General features: G+C 39.9%; 1 protein-coding gene across 1 annotated transcript in view; it reads left to right on the top strand.

The window, feature by feature from the left end:
• LOC140937485 (intermembrane lipid transfer protein VPS13A-like) overlaps positions 1 to 24,496 on the top strand; it is a 110,677-nt gene that overhangs the window by 58,757 nt on the left and 27,424 nt on the right. Inside the window, exons 51-71 of the mRNA XM_073387052.1 lie at positions 366 to 746; positions 1,419 to 1,799; positions 2,988 to 3,365; positions 4,381 to 4,442; positions 7,843 to 7,962; positions 8,424 to 8,552; positions 9,144 to 9,287; positions 9,921 to 10,001; positions 10,081 to 10,122; positions 10,871 to 11,020; positions 11,554 to 11,631; positions 13,864 to 13,950; positions 17,024 to 17,175; positions 18,454 to 18,562; positions 19,324 to 19,455; positions 20,369 to 20,455; positions 21,808 to 21,924; positions 22,847 to 22,945; positions 23,259 to 23,357; positions 23,880 to 23,984; positions 24,233 to 24,319. Coding sequence (XP_073243153.1) covers positions 366 to 746; positions 1,419 to 1,799; positions 2,988 to 3,365; positions 4,381 to 4,442; positions 7,843 to 7,962; positions 8,424 to 8,552; positions 9,144 to 9,287; positions 9,921 to 10,001; positions 10,081 to 10,122; positions 10,871 to 11,020; positions 11,554 to 11,631; positions 13,864 to 13,950; positions 17,024 to 17,175; positions 18,454 to 18,562; positions 19,324 to 19,455; positions 20,369 to 20,455; positions 21,808 to 21,924; positions 22,847 to 22,945; positions 23,259 to 23,357; positions 23,880 to 23,984; positions 24,233 to 24,319 — 3,020 coding nt within the window. The remainder of the gene's footprint in view (positions 1 to 365; positions 747 to 1,418; positions 1,800 to 2,987; positions 3,366 to 4,380; positions 4,443 to 7,842; positions 7,963 to 8,423; positions 8,553 to 9,143; positions 9,288 to 9,920; positions 10,002 to 10,080; positions 10,123 to 10,870; positions 11,021 to 11,553; positions 11,632 to 13,863; positions 13,951 to 17,023; positions 17,176 to 18,453; positions 18,563 to 19,323; positions 19,456 to 20,368; positions 20,456 to 21,807; positions 21,925 to 22,846; positions 22,946 to 23,258; positions 23,358 to 23,879; positions 23,985 to 24,232; positions 24,320 to 24,496) is intronic.

Below are 24,496 nucleotides of genomic sequence, written 5' to 3' on the forward strand. Positions count from 1 at the left end.
ATCATTACAACAAGTGAGTCATATGCTGTAAAAGTCATTTACATGACAGCGTTCAGAATGTTTGCTAGATATAACGTGCACACAAACTAGGCAATAGACCTTTTTAGCTTGTAAGTTTTGTTTTCCCAATCAGACCACGTGATGTTCTCCAGGGAATTTGCCTTTTGTCTTTTCATTAATTATGCATTCATATGCACGTGGATGCACGTGCATAAGGGGACATTTGGAAGAACAGTTCTCTTGGGTACCATCACGTGGTCTGAAATGATCGGAAAACAAAACATAAAAGCTAAAAAGGTCTATTAATGTGTGAGGTGTTTTGAAGAACTCCCGGCTATTTATCAAGTTTACTTGCTATAATTTAGTTCCAGAAGGTCAGATTGTCCCTGGAAGACGTGTTCTAGCCAGAACTATCACAAACCTTCATAACTACGATGCTGGATATGTCGTTTCGTCGCAAGAGACTTTCCGTTTCGTTGTATTTGATACGTGGGGCCTCCCTATGTTCTATGACACCAATGACATCGCTGCTGTTGTCGTTGACAAAGATCCTCCACCCAAAGATCTTGTCATTGGTGCAGTAGTGGTCGCCAAACGTCCCGAGGAAACATCCTTTGTAGAAGGAAAAATTGTGCAGACAAAAGAGGAAAAGGGAGAACGATTTTATCTGGTTGACTTTTGGGATGGAGTCGAACACTGGAACACAGAGGAAAAGATTCGCGTCCTTACTACTATTGCGCCGGGAGGTAATAGACCTTGTAGCTTGGCTTTAGCTCTCACTGCATGTTCTATTTCAGAGGAATGACCTTAAAACATGGCTGCCACAGGTCAGGTCAGGGAGAAATAATCTTCAAGGTCAATGAAAAATTAGGGAATTTCATTTTTCAGGGCCGGGAAGTCGAAACTTTGAAGCAAAACCGTCACAAAAACGCCATCATTTAATTTTATACAGACTTAATCTGTTACGTGATAGCATATTAATGCTAATTAGCCTTGTTGCTCGCCCCCGTGCGGTTCTCTCGCTCGTCACTCGAATGGCTACAAGCATGGACACCTGTCGGGACAAATTTGCGTTTATAAAGATTTTTTTAAAAAAAGGCACACATGCCCGTCCATCGTACAGCATTAAACCCGTCTATCCGTATTTTTTTTCCTGAGTTTCAACTTTGTATAGGGTGGAGGAAGGGTGGAAGTGCAGTGCAATTGTAAAAAGATAACGCTGTGTTATAAATGTATCCTTGAAAGTACAGGTAATAACGAATGTTGCTTCGCTGTGCCAAGGACAGTCCACGATTGCAGTCTCTGTCAAATGACTGTTACATGAGTTATTTAACCACTGAATGAAAAACGACTTCATTTGGAGCAGTGACCAACTATTACTCAAGTCGAACATATCTACCTTTCTTTTTTTTCTGTAGTGCCAAAAGGAGAAATCGCCGTATCGAGTATCGTGTTTGTCAGATCCAAGGACAACATGTACCAAAAAGGATTTGTAAGCAGCAAAACGTACAGCAAGCTGCAAGTGCGAATCTATGGTGAATCTGAGGTGCAAACGGTAGATATAAATGACAGCGCTGCGGTTGTACTCGACGTTACACCTGATCCATCAGCTCTGAAAATTGGAACTACTGTTATTGCCTCTTTCGACGGCTTTAGTTGGGAGGCTGGAAACATTGCTGAAATAAGACAGTTAAAAGAGACAGGAAACGACATGTATCGTGTTAGGTTCATTAGTGGAGGCGACACCTGGGTTTTTAGCCTCAATAGAATCCGCATTCTGAGAACAAGAAATCCAAAGGGTATGACTTTTTATGTTAAGAAATAATTGCGCTGTATTTTGATCGTTTCTCTGGCATGGAGGTCACCTTCTTTGTTAAAGGAGCTATGTGACTAAGATATTTTTGTTTTAGGTCAATTCTGTGCTGAAGTCATTACTTAGTACCTTAACACATACATAAAATGCTCGTGTAGAGTTATGAAGAGGACATCGAACAAATTTCATTAGGAAGCAATAATACCGTAATAATCTTTTGGTGATTTTGGCAGACATAGCTTTAAGTCTTCAAAAACTTTGGGCCAGTTTTTTCAATTTTAAATCCATGTCTATCCTTGCTATTCGTGCCTAAATGTATTTCTTATAAACAAAAATGGACCATTATTTTTGGAATTTTGGTGATGCGAAGACACGGTCTCGCTTTCTGAAAAGATATTAAATGGCGTGGGATCATAACCCCTTTAAGAACTCTCAATTTTTAAAAAGCGACAACTGAAGGAGATTCCTTGAAATACGATTTGGGGGTGTATCTCTTTATGAGTGACCCAGTCTGGGCATTCAATCAAACACAACGCAACACAGCTTGACTATTTTAACTGAGTTTATTTAAAGGATTCTTGTTTAGCCCAACATTTGTCAAGTTTGTTTTCTGTACTCCATTCCAATCTCCTCTTTTTTAAGACACCATTAGTCCTTTTAAGAGGCGCTGATCTAGTAGAAATGGTTGCCGCTTTTTCGTAAGACAATGCACTGAAGACGACATCCTTAAGGGGGGTCCAGTTTCCTTCCAAATAATCTCAGTTGCATTCAAGGGATAGCGATCTTTCAATCGTCTCGAACTTAATGTTGAATCAGCGGTTCCTTCTTACATTGTATGATTGTCTCGATCGACTGAACGCATTTTAAGAAGATCCGGCCGATTGAATGGAAATTAGGCTTTTTGAAGGAGAATCCGCGTATATTAAAAAACTGACATTTTCACTGCCGTTCCCATCGTGATTGCCTAACCTCCCGAATGGTGAAAGTCTCTTCACGTGACTTAGATAAAGTTAGGGGGTAGCTCCATTGGGCGATTTCGTTGTGTTCCAAGGGGTTGTTGAGAGTTTATTACAAATTCTTTGTATAACATATATAGGAAATATATTCTTTGCGAATGTATTAAACTGCAGCAGCTGCCCTTTTCTTACAAAAGTATTTGATATTGTTTCTTTAGTTCTCGAAGGCGTGTTAGCAGTTGGCACTGTCGTGTGGGCACACACCTCCAAAATAAGATACTATAAGGGATTTGTTTCATACAAGGGAACCAAACTGCATGTTGACCTCTACGATGGAGACAAATTTCTCTATGAGTTAAAGGATGCATCCCGGAAGGTCATCCCTGATGTTCCACCAAAGGCTGCTGATATTAAGCGTGGCACAAGAGTGATAGCAAAGTTTAAGAACATGCAACGCTATTACAGTTCTACTGTCATGGAAGTGGATGCTTCTGATGCTAGTGAACCGAGATATCATGTGAAGCTCGACGATGGAGAGGAGACCTGGGACTCGCTTTATCATCTGAGACTGCTTCCCAAGGAGGTTCAAATTGAAGGTAACCTTGTCGTGTGCTTTCCGTCGTTGACTCATTTCCTTGTATTTCTTTTCTGTTGTACACTGTTAAGCAGAGACTTAATTTTCATCGACCGTTTCTGGTTTCCGTCAGGACTCTGTAATGCCGCTCGTTACGTCGGCCTTCATCCCGAAGCATCGCGTCGCACCCCAGGGGAAACCTCTGGTACCCAGGCTTTCTTGTGGAGTTATTTTCATGAAAGTGATTTAAACGTCTATTAATACAGTGATTTTGTTACCTCTGCGTCCTGCGTCCCTGACGCATAAAAATCCTTATAGACGCAAAATAATTCACGGCATGCGTCCCGTAGGACGTAAAGCGATCGATCGATCCACGTGTTTTTGTAGCAATATCCTATTCGTGTAATTTCTGCGGCAGTTGTTATGGCTGTTGGTTAAGCTGTCCAATTCGTCAAATGTTAACAAATTTTCGGGGGGTTGAATTGAATGTTAAAAGACTGTATCAAATTTCAGGAAAAGAAAAAGAAAGTCGTCTTGTGTTCACGTCCTCGACAAAACGTGATACTAGGCATTTTCACGTTGTAGTCGTGCAGCGACGGCAAAGAAATGTACAAAAAAGTGATGCACGCCCAAAGTTGTTATTTTGCCAATCTAAACCTATTGCTTTTTTGCCGTCCTCGTTGCCGTCGCCGTCGTCGTTGTTTAAGCTCCCTAATCAGAGCATGCGCGAGCGCTTTTTTTTAGACAATCAGAGCATGCGCGAACGCTGTTGGCCCGGCCAAAGGGCTCAACTATGTTCTTATATAAACGCTCGCTAAAGTTGTCTCGGCTGGGAGGGTGACCCTTCTACCCTGGGCAGATTTCCTCCATAAGAGGCCTTACTTTTTTGACTGATATGGGAACAAAGGACGACCTCGCAACATTTATGGAGAACTGTGACAAGCGAAAGGCCTTCAGCTACACCTTCATTTCAGGTCAACTTGAGATGTAGTGAATAGGTCAATTATTTAACATAAGTGGCTTATTTTGTTCTTTAGGAGAAGAGAAATCCCCGGACCACATCAATGCTAATGAGGCTGGAGGCGACAAGGCAGAGCTGGTAAGAGAGATGTTCACGTCTATGATCTGAAATCCTTTACTCCCAAAGCAAAGCTAAAAAAATAGTCCCGTCCGTTCGTCCGGGTCAAGTAGATTTTCCTGTTGGGCAAGTAACTTTTTGACCTCAGTTGTCCAACGGGAAATGGTCCAAGCAAGTCATTTGGTAACTAAATCAGAAAAGACAAGCATGCAATTGTTTCGGCAAGCAAAATGTATCAGCTTCTTGTGCAAAGGACAAACTGGAATTCAATCTTCTTTTGAGCCCTTGCCATGAGTCAGTTACGAAAACAGCATATCCAGTTCTTTAACTTTTGAGCCAGTGGTTAAAACTTGGTGGTGTAACCTAGAGATAAAGCCTCTAGCAGTTATCGCGGCAGGACTAGCTTAGTCGATAGAGCGCTTAACTGCAGAGCGGTAGAACGTGGGTCAATCAGCAGGTGCCTTTGCCCTGCAAACGGCATAGACCTTTGCTTGGCTCGGATAACCACGTAAAATGGCGGTACCGTCTGCAGTAGGAGACGTAAAAATAGTGTCCTCAATTAGTACTCTTGTGCTAAATATATCGATTTTCAAGTCAAGCGTTTTTTAACTTTCATGGCATTCTTTATTTAGTCTGTAGTTCTACCTTAGGAGTCCGCACATACTATGAAACCCTATGGTCTGACCACTTTAGTTGAAACCTCTTCAGCAGTACTTTCACATGGCACCACAAATGTACTTATTTTAGCTTGAAGTCCTAACTTTTGAGCCTGTAAAAAAATAATAATCTACCAGAAACTATTGGAAACTGTAAAGATTTATTAATACAGAACCTTTTTAAGGTGACTCGACCCAGTTTTTTGGGGGAGTACCATCCTACTTTGAAACTCTCTGGTATCCCCACCTTTACTTTTATCGTAAGTCTAACACATAGAATGGATAACATATAGATCAATCTACAATATAACATAAAATTTTTGGCGATCGGAGTAAATGTCACGTGGTTATAGTGCCACGCCCCTTTGATGTCTGAGTCGAAAATCTGCTGTTGCCGGCATTTTTTCGTCAAAATCTATCGGCTACACATAGTGCGCATTAGTGCCTTGCGCTGAACAGAGTTTCACCAAAATCGCAAAGACCCAATTCCGGAAATTCAGCGGTTTCCAAATTTAGGTCATAATTTATGCGAAAATGGTTAGCAAACTTTACACGATATATCTAATAAACTAAGAGACTTATCCCTTTATTTTGGGCATCGTTATAACAGATGGGTCCTTGCAAGTCAGCAAAACGCTTTAGGGCCTTGTAAATGCGCGCGATTTCGAGCAAAGCAAACATATAGAAATTATAGTTTTAGCTATTTGTTGACGTTTGTCAGCGTTTAAGAGTCCTTCTCACGAAAAAAGCATTTTCTTAAAAATTCGTAGTTTTTTTTCCTTCAAATTTTTGCAGGGTCACAATTGATTAACTAATTACCCGGATTCTGAATTTCATGGTCATTGAAAAACTGTGACATTATCTTCTATAAGCCCAAACTTGAGTAAACGCTGAATATTTTTAGCGTTTTGGCTGAGTTTGTGCTTTGGGAGTTGTCTATTGTTTCTAGTCTGTCATGATACAGCATTCTTGTTCAGGACGCGTGCAATGAGCGCGCTTCCGAATGCTCACCGAGATATGATAATTTTGGTACAGTGAGACAGGCCATCGCGTGATACATAGAGGTTTAACTCACAATTTTTAATCAATTCTCGTGCTTCTTGTGCCTTTGCAAAAAAAATCAAGAAGTGCTACACACTAAATCTACTTACTATTAAAAAAGATCATTTTTTCATAGGTTTAATGCAAGCCAATAATTAAACCAACTCTTGACGGGAATCCCTTCTATTTTCTCATACTAAATTATTCTCGGTGAGCATTCGGAAGTCAGCCAAGCGTGGTCATTGCACGCGTGCTGAACAAGAATGCTGTATAATGACAGACTAGAAACAATAGACAACTCCCAAAGCACAAACTCAGCCAAAACGCTAAAAATCTTCATTGTTTACTCAAGTTTGGGCTTATAGAAGATAATAGGGCCATTTATACGAGGAAAAATAAGACGCGTCTTTCATAAGACGCGAACTTTCTGTATAAACGGCACATTTGGTCTAAAATAAGACGCGGCTTAGCTAAGACGCGTCTTCTTAGATAAGACATGCTCGTATAAATGGTACAGTTCGCGTCTTATGTAAGACGCGTCCTATTTTTCCTCGTATAAATGGTCCCAATGTCACAGTTTTTCAATGACCATGAAATTCAGAGTCCGGGTAGTTAGTTAATCAATTGTGGCCCTGAAAAAATTTTAGGGAAAAAAAACTACGAATTTTTAAGAAAATGCTTTTTTCGTGAGAAGGACTCTTAAACGCTGACAAACGTCAACAAATAGCGAAAACTATAATTTATATATGTTTGCTTTGCTCGAAATCGCGCGCATTTACAAGGCCCTAAAGCGTTTTGCTGACTTGCAAGGACCCATCTGTTATAACGATGCCCAAAATAAAGGGATGAATCTCATAGTTTATTAGATATAATCGTGTAAAGTTTGCTTATCATTTTCGCATAAATTATGACCTTAATTTGGAAACCGCTGAATTTCTCGAATTGGGTCTTTGCGATTTTGGTGAAACTCTGTTCAGCTCAAGGCACTAATGCGCACTATGTGTAGCCGAGAGATTTGACGAAAAAATGCCGGCAACAGCAGATTTTCGACTCAGACCTCAAAGGGGCGTGGTATTATAACCACGTGACATTTACTCCGATCGCCAAAAATTTTTTATGTTATATTGTAGATTGATCTATACGTTATCCATTCTATGTGTTAGACTTACGATAAAAGTAAAGGTGGGGATACCAGAGAGCTTCAAAGTAGGATGGTACCCCCCAAAAAAAACTGAGTCGAGTCACCTGAAGACTTCCAAGGAATTTTTTAAGTAACAGAGTACAGAGTGATTAGTTAGTTTTACTGTAACTGGATTCTGTTAATCCTGCTTTTACTTTTAACTGTATATTGCATAATTTGTAAATAACTTAATTTGATTTATTTTGTAATTGTAATTGATGTAATTTAACAGGGAAGAGCCACCCAGTGGATCTGTTAATAAATGATTACTATTATTATTATTATTATTATTATTATTATTATTATTATTATTATTATTATTATTATTATTATTATTATTGACGGACCATTCCAGTAAAACCTCTTCGACGGTATTTTGCATGGTGTCATTTGTTTTACAGTATTTACAAAAGTAGAGTTTGGGATTCTAGTCTAATTTTATTAGGATCACTCTTTGGAGTGAAAGGAAACCTATCGACTACCATTTCCTTTGGTCTCTAAACACAGAGGTTATCTTTTTCTTTCTTTTTATTCGTTCTGTCAGTTGGTGTTCGAAATGGAGGGATTTGATGTCAAATTGGAGGGTATGTTTAGTGGCCAGGTTATTCCACTTTTGTCTGTTGATGGATCAATACAAGGAGAATTAAGGAATTGGTCTTCATCGGTAAGTCATGTGCGCTTTCGCCACTTTAGAAAGGACAAAGCTGGGCCAAGTTAACTTTCGCAAAGACTTTTAGGACTGTAACTAGGGACAGTGCAAACAAATTGGCCAATGAGTGAATGGCGCGTCCCCAATAACGATCCCAGAAGTCTTTGCAAAAGCGAACTCGAACCCAGTTTCCCATTCGTTTTTTTTAAGTTGGAATTGTGTGCTGTATTCTACATCCGCGTTAAGGTGGTTCCGGTGCATTTCAGGAATTTGTGAATGTATTTTTTTGTGTTGGTTTGGGGGAGAAGGGAGATACCGATTTCCAAAGAAGAAAGACAAAATGCTGCCGTCTAGAAGGAAATGCGTGTTTCATTAAAAGGTTAAGCTAGGCGGAGGAGAACTAGATTGTTAAGATATAATTGTATGGATTGTGCTTCTCTTCTCGGTTAATGTATTTCTCTGCTTTCTCTCATCAGCTGAATATCCGCGCGGGAGTAGGCCTTATCGGTAACTATTTTAATGAGAATGTATCCGAATGGGAGCCTCTCATAGAACCAGTGGAAGATGATAAGCAGGTTTATCGTCACTGGGAACTTAATTTTGAGGTAAGAAAAGCAGTTGCTACAAGAAGCTAAGAAAACCCCGTAAAGGAAAGGCCTTTTAGATGCAAATTTATGCCAGTAGTTCAAAAACCACACATTAGTTCACTGAGCGTAGTCTACATGCAGCTGCGGGACAAATAGCCACAAATACGGTAGATTTTTTTAAAATAAATGTGTAGTATTAAGTAAGTGGTAATAGACTCATTTAGCAATGAAACAAAAACTAAATTGAGAAATATCTACGGTTTACTGCTATTAAGTTCTAGTGAGCTCACTAATATAAACAGGAACGTAGACTGACGGAAGTTTTTAGGCAAGTAAAAATTACGCAGCATTGGAAGTGCATCTTAACATTAACCCTAGTATCGCGTTTAGGGTAAACCTGAAGACAATGATTTAAGTGGTTGTTGAATGCAGGTGACCACAAGACAGTTCCTGCATCCTGCAGAGCTAATCGCCTTTTACACCACTTACAAATACCATTTTACTGCGACTTATGCATACGTATAAACTGTTAACTTCATAGATCTGGAAGGTTCTTTGCAGTAAGATCTAATCTTTGTATTTTTGTTTCGTTTCCTTTCTTACCATCAGCTTTCTATGGCAAATGGTGACAACAGTGACACCAGTTTGGAAGATAATTCCGAAGCAGCCATGACACTGGCCGTGAAATCCAAGGATGTCTTGGAAATGACTGTGACGAAAACATGTCTGGATGTTTTTACAAAACTTGGAGCGGTAAGTATATTGGCCATGCTGCAACTTTGACAGTCTCATAGATGGAATTGTCGCTTGAGCGTTTTGCCACCCACGTTCAAACCTGTCTTGGAACAAATCAGGCTTTTGCAAGTTGCCGGAATACCGACTTCTGATTGGATTAAGTTATATCACGCGGGGGTCACGCCATACACGAGAGTTACGTCATTTTTTGAAAAACAAGTGTGCCTTGGGCTGATCACTTATACAGATTTTGTTGCAAAAATATAACTATTTTCTGCAGCACATTTTAGCAACCTACAGCAACCTGATTTGTTGCAAGAGTAGGCAGGTTTGATTCGTGGGTGGTAAAACTCGTGACATCGCTATTCAACTCGTGTAGCAGGAATGTTGTAAAACAATTTGCATGTCTATATTGCCCAATTTACCATACCGTAAGCCGCTTACGGCGTACCTAACGTTAGAATGAGTTAAGTTGGGTTTTGAATTGAGGCCCATATTGTGTCGTTTTCCATGACCAGCGATATTCGCCCAAAACTGTGCTATCGGATGGTTCGTGACCAGATTTTGTATCAGTATGTTCCTTGCGTTGCATTGGTGTTGTGATAAACGCCCTTCTTTACGCAATGTTCACTCCACATTTCATATCTCTAGGCTTTTAAAGAAGCTGTAAGTTTGCAAGGCACAGGAGAAGTAGCTTTGGAAGACATCCCTCCCTATCAGATTTGGAATGAGGTTTGGAAGCTGTTTTGGAAACGTTAAGTAAATCATTTAAGTGATCTTTAAAAAAAATTTTTTTTTCATTTCTCTCTAGCTTGGTATGGAGATTAAAATACGCCCTGGAAATAAATTTCAGGTATGCACCCTTTCTTAAAGTCAACTCACTTTGCAGGGGGAGGGTGGAATTTCGTTTCGCATCGACTGTTTGTCTGTGAGGTATTGTTTGAATGCAGGCTTAAGTAGTGCGTCAGTAAGTCTGTACTATTCGAGTGACTTTTGTTTTCATAGACTGTTCACAGTCCCCTTCGTAAGATTGTCGGGATCGAGCACCTAACCTAGGGGATGAGTATCAAAATTACTTAGGGGGCGGGGGACGGTTTGGTATTTTTCTCTCCTCCCTCCCGTCACCGCTGTAATCCCCTAGCTCCCCCACGCACCCACCCCCCTCGGGACATTTGAAACCAAGATGGCCGCTCGTAACGGTAAACGCTATATACGCCGGTCGACGAAAAAATAGGGAACTGAGCAGTCTTTCGTTTCCAGCACGAACTAGACATGTTCTGTTGAATACGTTTGCGAAACGTTTCACACTCGTTCATTTTACATATCACACTGCAGTGCTTGTGTTGGCAAGAGCTGAGTTGAGTAGATTTGTTTTATGGGTCCAGGAACCTAATTCGAATTTAGGTTAGTTTAAAGGTTGCTATTTTAGCGTAGGCTGTCTGCACGAACTCTGCATGTGATTGTACCATTCTAAAAAGAGAGCTACACATTAGGGGGAATATTGTTGTTGTTGTGTCTATTGAATCTTGCTGGTCTTCGGTACGATTTTTAGCTTTAACCTAATGAGCAAATTGGCTAAATGTGGTCCTTTTTTTCCCCAGAGTCCTGCAGGTCTTGGTGCAGATGGAATGGTTGTGATTCCACCTGGGCAGAGCTTGTCTCTTCGATTTGGAAAAGGATTGGATAAAAGAAGCAGTAGAATAGATAGAGGGAGTAGTGCTTCTGGAGTGGGACCCAGCATTGGTATTGAGGTGAGTCCTTCCTGTCTTAAGAGGAATCTTCGAGTTTCATTTTGTCAAATTTAAAGTTAATAAGGTTAAGGTACCTTTCAAATGTCGTAATGCAAAAGGGTGGTTTGTAGCGGATTGTAAATCAATTTTCTGCTGAGTATAGAGACTTCTGTGACTAATCCCTTTAGCCTCCTACTCGCGTGAGGATAGCAGAAATTAGAATAACTTTTGTACTTTTGATAGAATTGTTCTTGAAGTTATGAATATATGAAAATCATACATGAGAACTGCGGGGCGAAAAATTTTGTTGAATCGACCTGCTCCCAGCAGTTGGCTTGTTAGCTCAACTGGTAGAGCGCTGCACCGGTATCGCAGAGGTCAAGGGTTCGAATCCCGTACAAGCCTGAAATTTTTTCAGGCTTTCTTTTTGCAACTGCAAAAGTTGCGTCTATAACTGCGATGATCTTCTTTCATAGAATTGTTCTTTGCGCGTATCCCGAAAGTGTTCAAAACTGTCTGATTTGTTTTGTTTTTGTTTTTATTTTTTTCATTAGGTGCAAGGTTATCATGAGCTGAAGACAATTTCTGTTAAGCAAGCACGAGTTGTTTTACACAACATCATCCCAAAAAAGGTAAAACGATCATTTTAGAAAATAAGGTTTTTGCACCTGCTGTTTGATACTCAAAAGATAAGACCGGGAAAAAAGAAACTTGTTCCAAATTGTTTCAAAGTATTCAAGACCTCTACATCCGGGGTTAGTGAGAGGTCTTAGATCTTTCGTACTTTTCTTTCTGTATTTTGTTATTGAGCCTAAAATGTGCTCTTGGAAGACAAAATTTTTAGCTTTTGAAATAAGGAAAATCTTGAAGGTTTTGAAAGTTTGCTGGTAAGTGAATTGTTTCATAAAACGGGGAGTGGCCAAGTGTAGCGGCCACTGCCAGCTTATGGAACGACTTTGGTTTGAGAAAACGTATTTGTGCTTACTGATGAATTATCACCGCGAAATTATTAAAGAAACTGTGTAAAAAATGTTTTTTCCTTTTTAATCGATTCCCGGACAACTATATGACACTAAACATCTACAATACACATTTAAATTAGGTATAAGACTTCTAAGTGACTAACTTTTTTAAACGCGGCATACATGTTATCGTACCATCGAAGCTCTAGTTTTTAAACTTCAGCCTACTGAATTAGTAAAGACACTGTTTAAAAATAATTTTCCCTTTTTAATCAATTCCCGGACAACTTTATGACACTAAACAGCTACAATACCTATTTAAATTAGGTGTAAGACTTCTAAGTAACTACCTTTTTTAAACGCTGCATACATGTTATCGTACCATCGAAGCTCTAGTTTAAAAATGGCCTTTATGTTTAAACTTCAGCCGTGGTTCATTCGATTTCAAGGCTGTCTTTAAAAATTTCAGTCTTTCGTATTTTCCCTTCGCTTGCTAATGTTTAATTTACCTCTAAGCTTCTGATGATTTGGGCAGGAAAATTTATATTATCGTTGTAGATAAAATTGTGTTACTAGTTTTTAAGAGTTCAGTTAGACTTGAAATTCTCAAGCCTTGGGAATAAAAACAGGAGCTTTTAAAAGTGTCCAAATGTGTTTTACTAGAGGTTAAGGCGCCCAAAAAATATTAAACTGTTTGGTATAACCTCCTGAATTTTTGATAGACTTTTCAAAAAAAATAACCTTTCCCACTTCACCAGTGAACAGTCATGCATGCTTAGTCCTTATCATTCTTATATTTCAGTTGATAGAAACCATCGTATTAATGCCTGAAATGACTACCATAAATGAAATGGTACTGGTAACGGATCTTCACCCCGATGAGGTGATGGGCAAGTACCTAAATAACTAGCGAGCCGTCTTTGTCAGTCGAAGCTTAACTGTTAAATGACATGGCTGAGTAAGCGTAAAATCAAATAAATCTCGAGAAGCGAATTTTTGAAAGCACCGCAAGGAAAGAGCGGTTTCCTCATCTGCTGTCTTCCTGTTATCTCTAACTTTGCTTGCTTGTCTTCGTTTCAGGATTGGTGTAAATTGTAGTTTGCACCTAAACACAATTCATTACGCTACAGCCACTTCATGATTTCTTTTGCACAGTGTCTTTTTTTTATTTGCGATCAATGCTTGATGTTTATTTTCATTTTATTTTCACTGTCATTTTCCACAATGTTTTGTTTCACGTTATGTTTTTGGATTTGAAATTTGCCTGTATCGCCTGCAGGGTCACGTCCCGGGGGTCACGTTTTACTGGTTTTGGTTTCTCATTACACATAAGTCTTAGGTAACTTTCTCGAACGAGAAAAAACGGAAGTCGTCTACGTTTCCAAAATGTAGCTTTAACGCTTCTCTCGGCCTATTTGGTATGTGACATTGCCTGTTTGCTGGTTTGATTTACCCAGAAAGCTTTTTAAAAATGCTAACGGGTTTCTTTATGAAACTTTTTTTTTTTAAAAAAATGACGTTATCTCGAGTAGAACTCACAGGCATTGAGAATAATTTTCCTTGCTTAGGTGTGTTCGGATGAAACGTTCCGCCAGTTTTCTACCCAGAAAGCTTTTTAAAAATGGTAACGGGTTTCTTTATGAAACTTTTTTTTTTTAAAAAAATGACGTTATCTCGAGTAGAACTCACAGGCATTGAGAATAATTTTCCGTGCTTAGGTGTGTTCGGATGAAACGTTCCGCCAGTTTTCTATGCTTTATAGAGTAAAACCCTGCCGGCGATACAGACTGTTTGTGTTTTTGTTTTCAAGGCTACTAATTGTTTTAACGTACACTTGACATTTTTTTTGTTCGTAAACAACGCTGTTGTATACACTGCACTAATGTGTGCCTTCCACTCTAGCTTCTTGCAGGGATCATTGCGTCAGTTGTTGTTTCCGTCGAGACTGGAGAGGGGCAGAGAATAGTGACCGTTAGATCTCCTCTACAGGTCAGTCAGTATTTCTTTTTGGTTTAGAATAATATTTATTTTCTTGAATTTCAGGAACAGGTTGTTTCGTTAATGTAATGGAACACAGGCCAAATCAAGACGTTAAAAGTCAGTTAAAAAGTGTGTTCGCGCTGCTTTAACTTTATCGCGCTTATTCCATCTCGTTCTATCCATCAGATGTGGGGGAATATTTTTGGAGTTGAATTCTAGGGAACTGTATTAAAGTTCAGGGGAAACAAAAAGATTGTCGTTGTCTTGTCTTCACGTCCTCCACAAAACGTGAAAATAGGCATTTTCACGCCGTAGTTGTTAGTGACGGCAAGGAAATGTACAAAAAAGCGGGATGCATGCATTTACAACCTGGAAGCCAACAAAGGTAATTTGCGCAAAACATGGAATGTTATCAACGAGCTAACTTCACGTAACAGTGGTAAGTCAACGAATATTTTGGAGATCAAGGTAGATGATAAAATAGCAAGTAACCCTTTGGACATTGCGGAAACTATTAACGATCACTTTACAAACGTTGCGCAAGTATTAGCACAAGATATTCCTGTTGTCGATGTTAATCCTGAGTCTTATTTGAAGCCCACTGATCATTCGTTTTCTCTGCAAATTCCGAGTGTTGATATTGTTTCTAACGTTTTGTCGAAAATTGATGAAAAGAAAGCCACCGGTCTTGATATGATTCCGAGTAAATTGTTGAAAATGGCTGCTAATATCGTCGCACCCTCTCTTACCTCAATATTCTCAAAGTCTATTCTCACTGGGATATATCCAAACGATTGGAAAACAGCCAAAGTGACTCCACTTTTTAAAAAGGGCATTAAATCGGACCCTAACAACTACAGGCCAATATCTGTAATCCCTATAATTTCGAAAGTTTTTGAAAGAATTGTTTATAATCAACTTTTCCATTATCTAGATGATAATAAATTGCTACTAGGTTGCCAATCAGGGTTCCGTTCTCTACATAGTACGCTCACGGCTTTGCTTGAGGCAACAAATGCTTGGTCAGTAAACATCGACAATGGCCTTCTAAATGGCGTTGTCTTTATTGACCTTACTAAGGCATTCGACACCATTGATCATGAGATCATCTTGCGTAAGATGTCATACTTGGGTGTCGATCAGGCAGCTATAAAATGGTTCTCGTCGTACTTAAGTGGCCGAACCCAAAGATGTAATGTCAGTGGCAAACTATCATCTGCTCGTACCCTCAGTTGCGGCGTGCCGCAGGGTAGCATATTGGGTCCTTTGCTATTTTTAATTTACATTAATGATCTTCCAAACTCCCTGCGGGGCGCCGTACCAAGAATGTTTGCCGATGACACCAACCTTACGTTATCTGCTAAGACGTTAACAGAGCTTAAGCTAGCTCTAACCCCTGAATTAAATAACCTTAGCTGTTGGCTGAAAGCTAACAAGCTCAGTCTAAATCTTGCTAAAACAGAGCTAATGATTATTGGATCAAGACAAAGACTATCTGCCCAATGTGACGATGTAGAAATCAAAATTGATGACCAAATTATCAAGAGAGTCGATCATACCAAATCCTTGGGTCTTACCATAGATGCTCAACTCTCTTGGGGTAAACACGTTGAAGAGATTTGCAAGAAAGTCTCTTCGGCTATAGGCGCCCTAAAACGTGTGCGGCCCTTTATATCCAAAGAAACTGCAATTCAAATTTATAACGCTTTAATTATGCCTCATTTTGATTACTGCAGCCCCGTCTGGGACTGTTTGAGTGGGTACTTGAGTGATAAGCTCCAAAAATTACAGAATCGTGCAGCCAGAGTTATTACTAAATCACCCTTTGATGCGAGCTCAAACCACCTTCTCTCCACCCTCAGCTGGGAGAGGCTATCTCTTCGACGAAAGAAACAAAAAGCCTTAATGATGTATAAAACCATACATGACCTTGCTCCAAAATATCTACAAAGTCTTTTCTCTCAGCGTCACTCTGCTTACAACTTAAGAAACTCTGAGGGAAGGCTGACCCTGTCCAAACCAAACACCAATTATTTGAAACGAACCTTCTCTTACAGCGGGGCCATGTTATGGAATAACTTGCCCAAAAACTTAAAAAACGCTGCATCCGTTGAGCATTTTAAGCGAAATATCAAGAAGGTAGCTGATATATCGGATTCCCACACGGCAATCATGTAAAGCAGTTGTAATTAGTTTTAGTTTTTAACTTAAGCTTAACTGATGATTTCCCGTGTTTAAATAAAGATTTACATACATACATACATGTGCAAAGTTGTTGTTTTGCCAATCTAAACCTATTGCTTTTTTGCCTTTCTCATTGCCGTCGCCGTCGTCGTTTCTTAAGTTCCCTATCATATGGACAGGCGGGTTACCTCACCTACCCAAGTTCCCCCAGCTTCATGTAAACAGGCCCTAAGTCCCTTTCGGAAATTTTAGCCAACAAAAACTTGACAAATGTTTACGCTGTATTGTTACTGCGACCGTTCGTGGGAATTTCCCTTTGAAAGATAGGCATCTTACTAAAAACCTTCCGTGCTTCAGTGAACTTAATCCTTCAATAAATCCCTTCCTAAATTAAGGCGTAAATGCCCCCAAAGCGTATAATTCTGTTTCAATGCTGATTTATTTATTTATTTTAAAGGAGTCCAAGTTTATAATAGTTTTAAACAGGTGGTAAAAAAGTTTTATTGGTTGAAGCTTTTCAAAGAAGTTTTTAAATAGGTCTATCATAATCTGTCTGGGTTCAGTCAAAACTAAAGTCAATGTTAAGCCATGAAACATCTTTCCGAAAGAAATTTTGCTGAAAACTCTTGGACTACGCTGCAACCATTATGTTGCAAGATAGCTCGAGCTTCCAAAGTAAGTTTCTCACAAGTCAGTTGATGTAGCAGGCGAAGTTCCTTGAACATAATAGTCAAACATGATAAACAATTATTAGATTCGTGTTTCGCACGATAGCGAGAATCATCAAGGCCCTAGGTTTGTGATATTCGGCCTTGGCAAGTCTCACTTTCGTGCACAACTTCATCCAATTGTTATTTATTTGCGGTCTCGTTAATGAATTATCTCTCTCTTCCAACAGATCAGCAATCACTTTCCGATCCCGATGGATCTGTTGTGCCAAAAAGAAGATCAATTTGCCCGCATCACAACAGTTCAACCTGCCAGTACCTACAGTGTTCCTCTCATACTGGCGCACAAAGCTGCTTTGTACCTCAAACCTGCAGGCTTTGGGTTGGTATACATTATTATTAAAAACTGAATCATTGGATAACGCAATTCTAGAGCTCTGATTGGCTTAGCCATCATGGTATATGAGCCATTATATGAGCCATATATTAAAAAAAAGCTTGAAATCGGTTGTTTCTACAATTAAAGTCCGGAAGACTTCTCGATATTTTGTGAGCGTTTTTAATAAAAAAAAAATCAATTCCGTTCGTGTTTGTTGGATATGAGATGATTATACCCAACTCCACGCTACGCACCTCGTTGGCTCACTACCATCTCATATCCAACGCGCACTGGTGGAATAATTGTTAATTATAGTTACTAATTATACTGGCAAGTAACGGTTAAGCTCCCTTGTCCAATGGGAAATGTACAAGCAATTCATCTTGTTGATAACTTATTAACTGAAACAAACAAGCAATAGCTGTAGGCAAGCGAAAACTTAAATTCAAGTTTGTTACGATCCTCGCGTTAGTACAGGGTTTGAAATATCAGCTTTTGGTTACCATATTCATCAGCAGGTCGTATAGCCACCCCTTATTATTCCAACGGACTCACGAAGGGAATATTAGTTCTATGTCGTAACCAAATAATCAAACTTAAAGACAATACACGTTGTAGACACTGAATTTATCCATTTACACCAAGCGAGGAAAAACGCGTCGCACCAATTCGAGTTAGTCGAGAACTGACGTGGAACTATTAGCTAATCGCAGTGCGTAGCTACTTGGCTCAGTTTAAGCGTGGTGTGACTGACTTGTCCCAGTCGTTGTTGTGATGCGTACGTCGAGAGAAGGAGTTGATGGAAGGGAAAAGAGAAGAGGAGGGCTTCTCTCTCCCTTGCTTTCCTCCTTCCCGTCACACCACGAGCGCAACTAGGCAGGCGATCAACAGAGACTACTGAGAACCAGTCAGGTAATGTTATATTGACGTGCGCGAAGAACTGAAATAGGTATGTATTCTCCATTCCCCCCTCCCCACCCCCTCCAAATATCTAGTTATTCAAAGGCCCGTTGTCGCTAACAGAGAGTGACAATTGAATCCGCGTTCCTGTTTTTTTTTGCTTTCGAAAGCAATTTTTCTCGACTAATTTATTTGTATTATCTAAGAAAGTCCAAACATTTAATGGCAAGCAAAAAGAATGTACTTGAATTGCTTTGAACACGTTCAGAACTAAATACAGTTTCCGCGCTATCCCTTAAGTTACATCTCATTCACTCTACTCTGAACAACCCCGGGGGGCTATTGGAAAGAAATAACTCCTCCATAATTTTGACGTTAAAGGTACGGCGAGACTACCACACCACTGCTGTGGAACAAGCTGGCTGCAGCGAAGCATTCGTCAATTCAGTGTCCTCCACCAGCTAATGATGGACCACCATTTTATATTGAGGTATAATGTCTGAATTTGTTTGCGAGTCTAATGATAATGCATACCTATTTTGTTTTACTCTTTAAGACACTTATCAGGTAGGGCCCGTTATTTTTATCTGTTTTTTTTAGCGAGTAAAACGTTGTCTTTGATCTGGAGTCAACTTGTTACAGCTTAACTGAGTTCCTTTGTTGGTATACCAATAGTAACTGACCAGTATAAACTAAACAGAGATATGAAGAATAAATGTCGCGCGTTTAAATTAGTTCTATGCCTCTTATCTTTAATTGCTCGCAATTCAGTGAAAGTACGCGTCTGATTTTTTTTAAACGTCTTACATGATCTTCGGCGGCTGTCCAGAAAAAACATGCCTAGATGGATATTCTCGTACGTTCTTTTGTTTGACTAAGCAACCAGTAAAGCTCGCTAAGGCTAGACGTAGGGTTTGTTGTTGCATTGTGTTTTCGTCGTGAAAATACATGGTTTTCGTTGCGTGCAAGTGTAGTCACGGTAGCAAAATTCCTTTGGAGTGTGTTCACTTGATCGTATTCCGGAATAAGAATACAAGAAACGTTTTGTTACAATTCTCTTTTACCGTGATTTTTAGGCCACTCAAACGCTTCATACATCAGAATATTTTATTTCAAGCAGATTTCTAAATATTACAGTGCAGTGAATGCCATGCCAAATGATTTCTAGAGTTTTTTTCATTTATTTCTATACAGTCAATCGAACACGTCCTCAATCTCCTTAAATTTCCTTTTATTTTCTGTTTCTGTTAGGTTGAATGTGAACAAGTGTCATACGCTTATGTGCATGGCTCTTTGGAACACGCACCTAACTACATTCTCCACATTTATCCACCGGCAGTTTTGCATAACTACTTACCTTACAACATTCGTTATGCATCAGAGGTAAGAACAATCAAGATTTACAAACCTGACTTTTCTTAGACGTAAGTAATATATCGACTGAAGGATGAAAGTTTTTTACCGCGTCATCAACTAGCCCTCTTTTCTGTTGAAATTTAACATTGACCGGGGTTAAAATTACGTCTGCGATGCGGGCTACTTATTTATTACCTGGAAGTGATCCTTTATTTAACCCTTTAGTTCAAATAAGGTCAAAACAAGGTCAAAATTTGAATTCTCATTTGTTGCCCCTATTCATTTCCTACAGAAGTAGTGGGGAGAAATTGATAAAATATCAAGCAAATTCATCTTGTGTGATCATGTCCTTAATTCTCATGACCACTTTGTTTTACAAAACATTGATAATACAAGGAGAAATTTGATGCTGATCACCCTTAGGGCTTAAAGGGTCTATAAATGTTACGTTTAGGCCATGTTCACTCTATACCAGATAGCTTTTGCGCCGGTACGAAAATTATACCAGATAGGGCTTCTGTTCACACATAACAACGGTGATCTCGGCGCGATTTCTGTAATGGAGCGAAGCGCAGCGCCGATTACGAAAGTGGAGCGTCACATATCGGATAGGTTCTGAACGGGTGAACGGTATTTGGACCATAGCGGAAGTAAATAAATAGGAGCGAGGACTGAAAGCTTTTGAGCAACTTGCGGTGAGACGGAAGTAAATCTGATTCAGGAGTGAGGACTGGGATTAAGTTCACCAAACCCTCTCGGCCAAACGCTCCGGCACGATGTTCGATGTATGTGAACGACTTGTAAAGTTCTGTACCGTTGCTGTTTACGTAAAGCTAGCCGGTATAGTGTGTTCATAGCCTCAGTCGCCTTCACAGCGTCCGAAGATGATGGCATGCTGTTGGTAACTGATTTCACCGCGATTTTTGTTATTCCTTTTTAGGGCTTACCCCTCGGTGAACTCAAAGGTGGTGACCAGTGGCCTTTGTTCTCCGTGAATTTGGACCGTAAAGTAATTCTGCATATTCAGGTAACGGCAGCGATGACCTTATTCCCCTATTTGCGAAGCTTTATCCAGGGCGTCAGCGTCGGAGATAGATTGCTTTAAAACGAATGGCTTAATGAGCATAGGCACGCTCTGCGCGTTCATTAACTAAGAGCTAGTTCATGCTTAGCTTTCGTTGTCGATTTCTGGATGCACGCGGAAAATTTGGAGAGCACAAAAGAGGCGTAAGAAGCTAGAGTTGCTCTCAGCTACGCCTCGAGCAACTCTTACGCTTCTCTCGTGCTCTCCAAACTTCCCGCGTTCATCCATAACTCGATGTACCCATTGTAAGCATGAACTAGTTCGAAGTGTTTATTTCTGTGCTCTCCTTTAGTAAAATAGCTAAATTGAACGGCTTATCTTGAGAAATGCAGTGGGCAAACGGCAAACGTCGGTTTCAAGTTTAAAAAAGACTTTTGGCTCCCTAGCAGTCGTTCTTCCATAGGCGCTCCAACTGATCGCGTTTATTTCAACTTGTTGAAATAGTGCAGAAGGATTAAGTAATGTACCGCGTTAGCAGTTGGCTTAGAAAACAAGCAAACGAATAAATGGGTAAGGTTCCATCGCTAACAATTCCCTATTTTACATGACATTCTAACTAATTTAGGAAAAGATGACTGTTTGAACGAAGTTTTAACGTCTTTAACCAGTCGTCGGGCTTCACATTTGAACTGGTTGATCTGTTTTCCTTTTTTTACCTTTTTGCTCTTCTCTAGTGGATCTGAAAAGCTTTCACACGAAACATTCCTTTAAAGCACTTTCCAACTGAAACGCGTCGATGGATTTTTAGTAGTTCAATAAGCAGAGCGCCCTTTGTCCAGCACACGTATTATATATTAGAACCTCCCCTAAGCGAACACTCGTGGGACCATGAAAAGGGAGGTTAGAAATGCAGTGTTTGTGTGTTGCTGGTGTCCGCTAGTAGGAGTTGCATGAGAGCGGAGGTTTGACTGTATTTATAGAATATTCTGGGGCTTCCACTTACAAAAAGCACCTACATAAGTTACTCCGACCGGTAAATCTGGACCTCCCAGCCATTATTGGACAACCCTGTAAGGGGACGTTCCAAAGGCTAAACGAAGCCCATTGGGTACCGCGAACGCAGTACCAAGCTCATGGAGATGATGTAAGCGGGATTTACTTCGCCTACGCCAACGGCACCAAACTGACCACTGACTGATAACACAAGATGGCGCTCTTTGGTGTTAGATGCGTTAAATTTCATTTAACTGCATTGTAGGCGCACTAAACTCAAATGTCTTTAAAGGTGTCGGAAAAATTCCAGTTTTAGCTGATTGACTTTACTTAATTACTCCATTTGTCCTGTTGCATTTTAGCTTGATAACTATCAAGGTAGCATGTGGAAAGGACAAATTGAACTGTGGAAAGGAATGGACGAGCTCACAACATTCACTCTGCAGGCTACTCAGGCAGCGACGTACGGAAAGTACTTGGTAAGGTTTAACATTTTTATGGCTAGTAACCAACAATAGACCTTATTCACGATACCCACCATCTTATCCCATCCTTTAGGATTGGTGGGATTGGTGGTGCGTCGTTATTGCTTCCTGTGAGGACATCTACGGTCGGTACTGCTTTCATGAAAGTAACAGTGATCACTTGCCATAATTTGCCATTATCGTCTTTACGATAAAAAGTTTTTAAATTTCTGTTGTCTCGAGAGAGAATAATGGGCAGAGAGGGTATCTTAGGGCGTTGGCTGGGATATGTGCATTTCTCTTTAGTTATTTTTAGAGTCTGTAATTAAACGGAAGTCTAATTCTTTAGACGTCCGAACATCGATTGTTTGAAACGTCATTAAGTCCACGCGCGACTGCCTCAAAGCTAGCCGAACAGTGCAGAATATTGTAATGTCGACTGTTGAATGTTCTCTTGACAATACTGAACAAACGTTTTGCGGACCTCCAGGGAAACCAACTTTCGACTAATTTCAATCGTTTAATTGGTTTAAAAAGTGTGTTTAAAGCTGGCGGGTATCGTGAGTAAGGCCTATTTTGCATACATTACAAAACTGAAGATCGACTTTCCCTCCACCTTTTTAACCGCAGCAGTATTAGCTCAGGCGGTAGAGCTCTGGACTACAATCTGGGAGGTCGTGGGTTCGATCCTCGTGGCCGAACCTGTACTCAAGTTCTTAAAATAACTGACAAACGTCACAGGGCTATTACTCAGGAGATTAGTCGTGATCATCACTGTCCTCTGCTCTTTTCAAAAAGATATTTTTAAAGGAAGGTCCATCTTACCTAAAGGCCTGGATCTGCCACTGATAGCATGTGATGTATCTTGGCCTTTACATTAGGTAATAATTTTTGTGTTATTTGTATATTTTTGTTTGTTTGTTTGTTATCATTGCAGGAGCTAGGTGTTTTGGTAACATTCGAGGGCACTATGAACATTACCCTCTACAGCCCATACTGGATGGTCAACAAGACTGAACTTTACCTGGAGTATATGGTAAATCTGTAAACAACACCTTTCGTACTTTAAATCGCTGCTAGTCATACGTCTGCGAGTTAAATTATAATACTCACCTCCCCCTTCCCCTCAATTCAAAGTTGTTCCTCCAAGTTTTGAGCATGGTCTTTATTGCTAACAACTTTGACGAGGGGAGGAGGGGGGATCACAAGCACAAGATCATGGGCAGGCCATTTAAGCCAAATTAGGGTAGAGTGTCTCAAGTATTTTGGCAAACGGGTGTAGCTTAGTTTTAATCTTAGTCGTCTAAGTTGACTGTTAACCATCCATTAATAAATCCGCAAATTTGCAGGCTTCTGATGACGATACTGTCATCCCTCATCCAACTTCCCTGACTGAACCAGTGATGTTTTCCTACCGTGGAAAAGGAAACCTTTTTGCAAAAAAGACGGTGAGTTTGCTGTTCTAAAGATTAGGATTACATTTTAATGCACGCATGCACAGTTTTTAACAAAAGCAAGAGGTTTCTGTGTCCCTTTGTTTTGCCTTCACTATAAGTGACCGTAAATTATCGCTGACAATAGAAACTTTTTTTCACGTTAAGTTTGTTTTTAGTTGTTGTTGTTGTCTTTTTACCGTGAAACGTGTTACCCGATCCTTTTGGCGAACATGTGCTTATTGTATAGATGTGTTCCGCTGAGTGATTTTGAACTTGGCTTTCAGGTTTTTTCTCTCAAATAATGAAAAGCCAGGGAGTGAAACTGGCTTCAATGAAATCCTGCTGAAAATCAGTTCTCTCTTGTCCTATGTATGTTGCTCTGGGCAAGCATGTTTTATGCAAGGGTTGGGGCCTGGGAAAGAGAATATTAAACTTGAAATAGACCTTATGGCCCTTGCACGAGTGTGCGTTAAATACTAATTATCCTTTATCGTTTCCTTCGAATAGCACCTTACATTCTATCTCCCTTGTTAGGCCCGTGTCCGCCTTGCAGATGGTGAATGGTCCAACAAGTTTTCTTTAGACGCTGCAGGTAGTGGAGGATTACTGAAAGTAAAGAAAGGCGGGAAATTGCACGAGGTAATACATTTTCTGCTCATAGAAATATATTTAGTTCCCAAGGTGGACAGTTGTTCCACTATGAAACTGTGAGACGAATCTTGTAGCAGAAGCCATTATTACCTGTTGTATTAGCGTCTTAGAAACCTAATTTCTCTGGGAAATTTCGCAAACACATTTTGTTATTAGCAGCATAGTTTTTAGCACTACCACCAGTCTTTCACTGGCTTATACAAAGCAAGATTTGTTAATGTTATAATTCTTTGTAGCTTGGTATGCAGACCACCCTTTCGTACTTCAGCTTAACGAAGATAGTGGAGTTTATACCATTTAACCTTATTAACAACGCAACAGAGGTAGGTTATTTTGCTGTAGGAATGAGGTCAATTCTATGCATAGTTTCCCTTTAATATATGTATAGGCATCGCTTATACGCTCTAAACACAGCAAGAGACCATGGCTTTATAAACAAGAGCGATGAGAACCAAGAGCTGAAAACTGCTTCCCCAAGCAGTTAAGATCATTGCAATGGT

Source organism: Porites lutea, chromosome 5, assembly GCF_958299795.1.
Source record: "Porites lutea chromosome 5, jaPorLute2.1, whole genome shotgun sequence".
In the NCBI taxonomy this organism is placed as follows: domain Eukaryota; kingdom Metazoa; phylum Cnidaria; class Anthozoa; order Scleractinia; family Poritidae; genus Porites; species Porites lutea.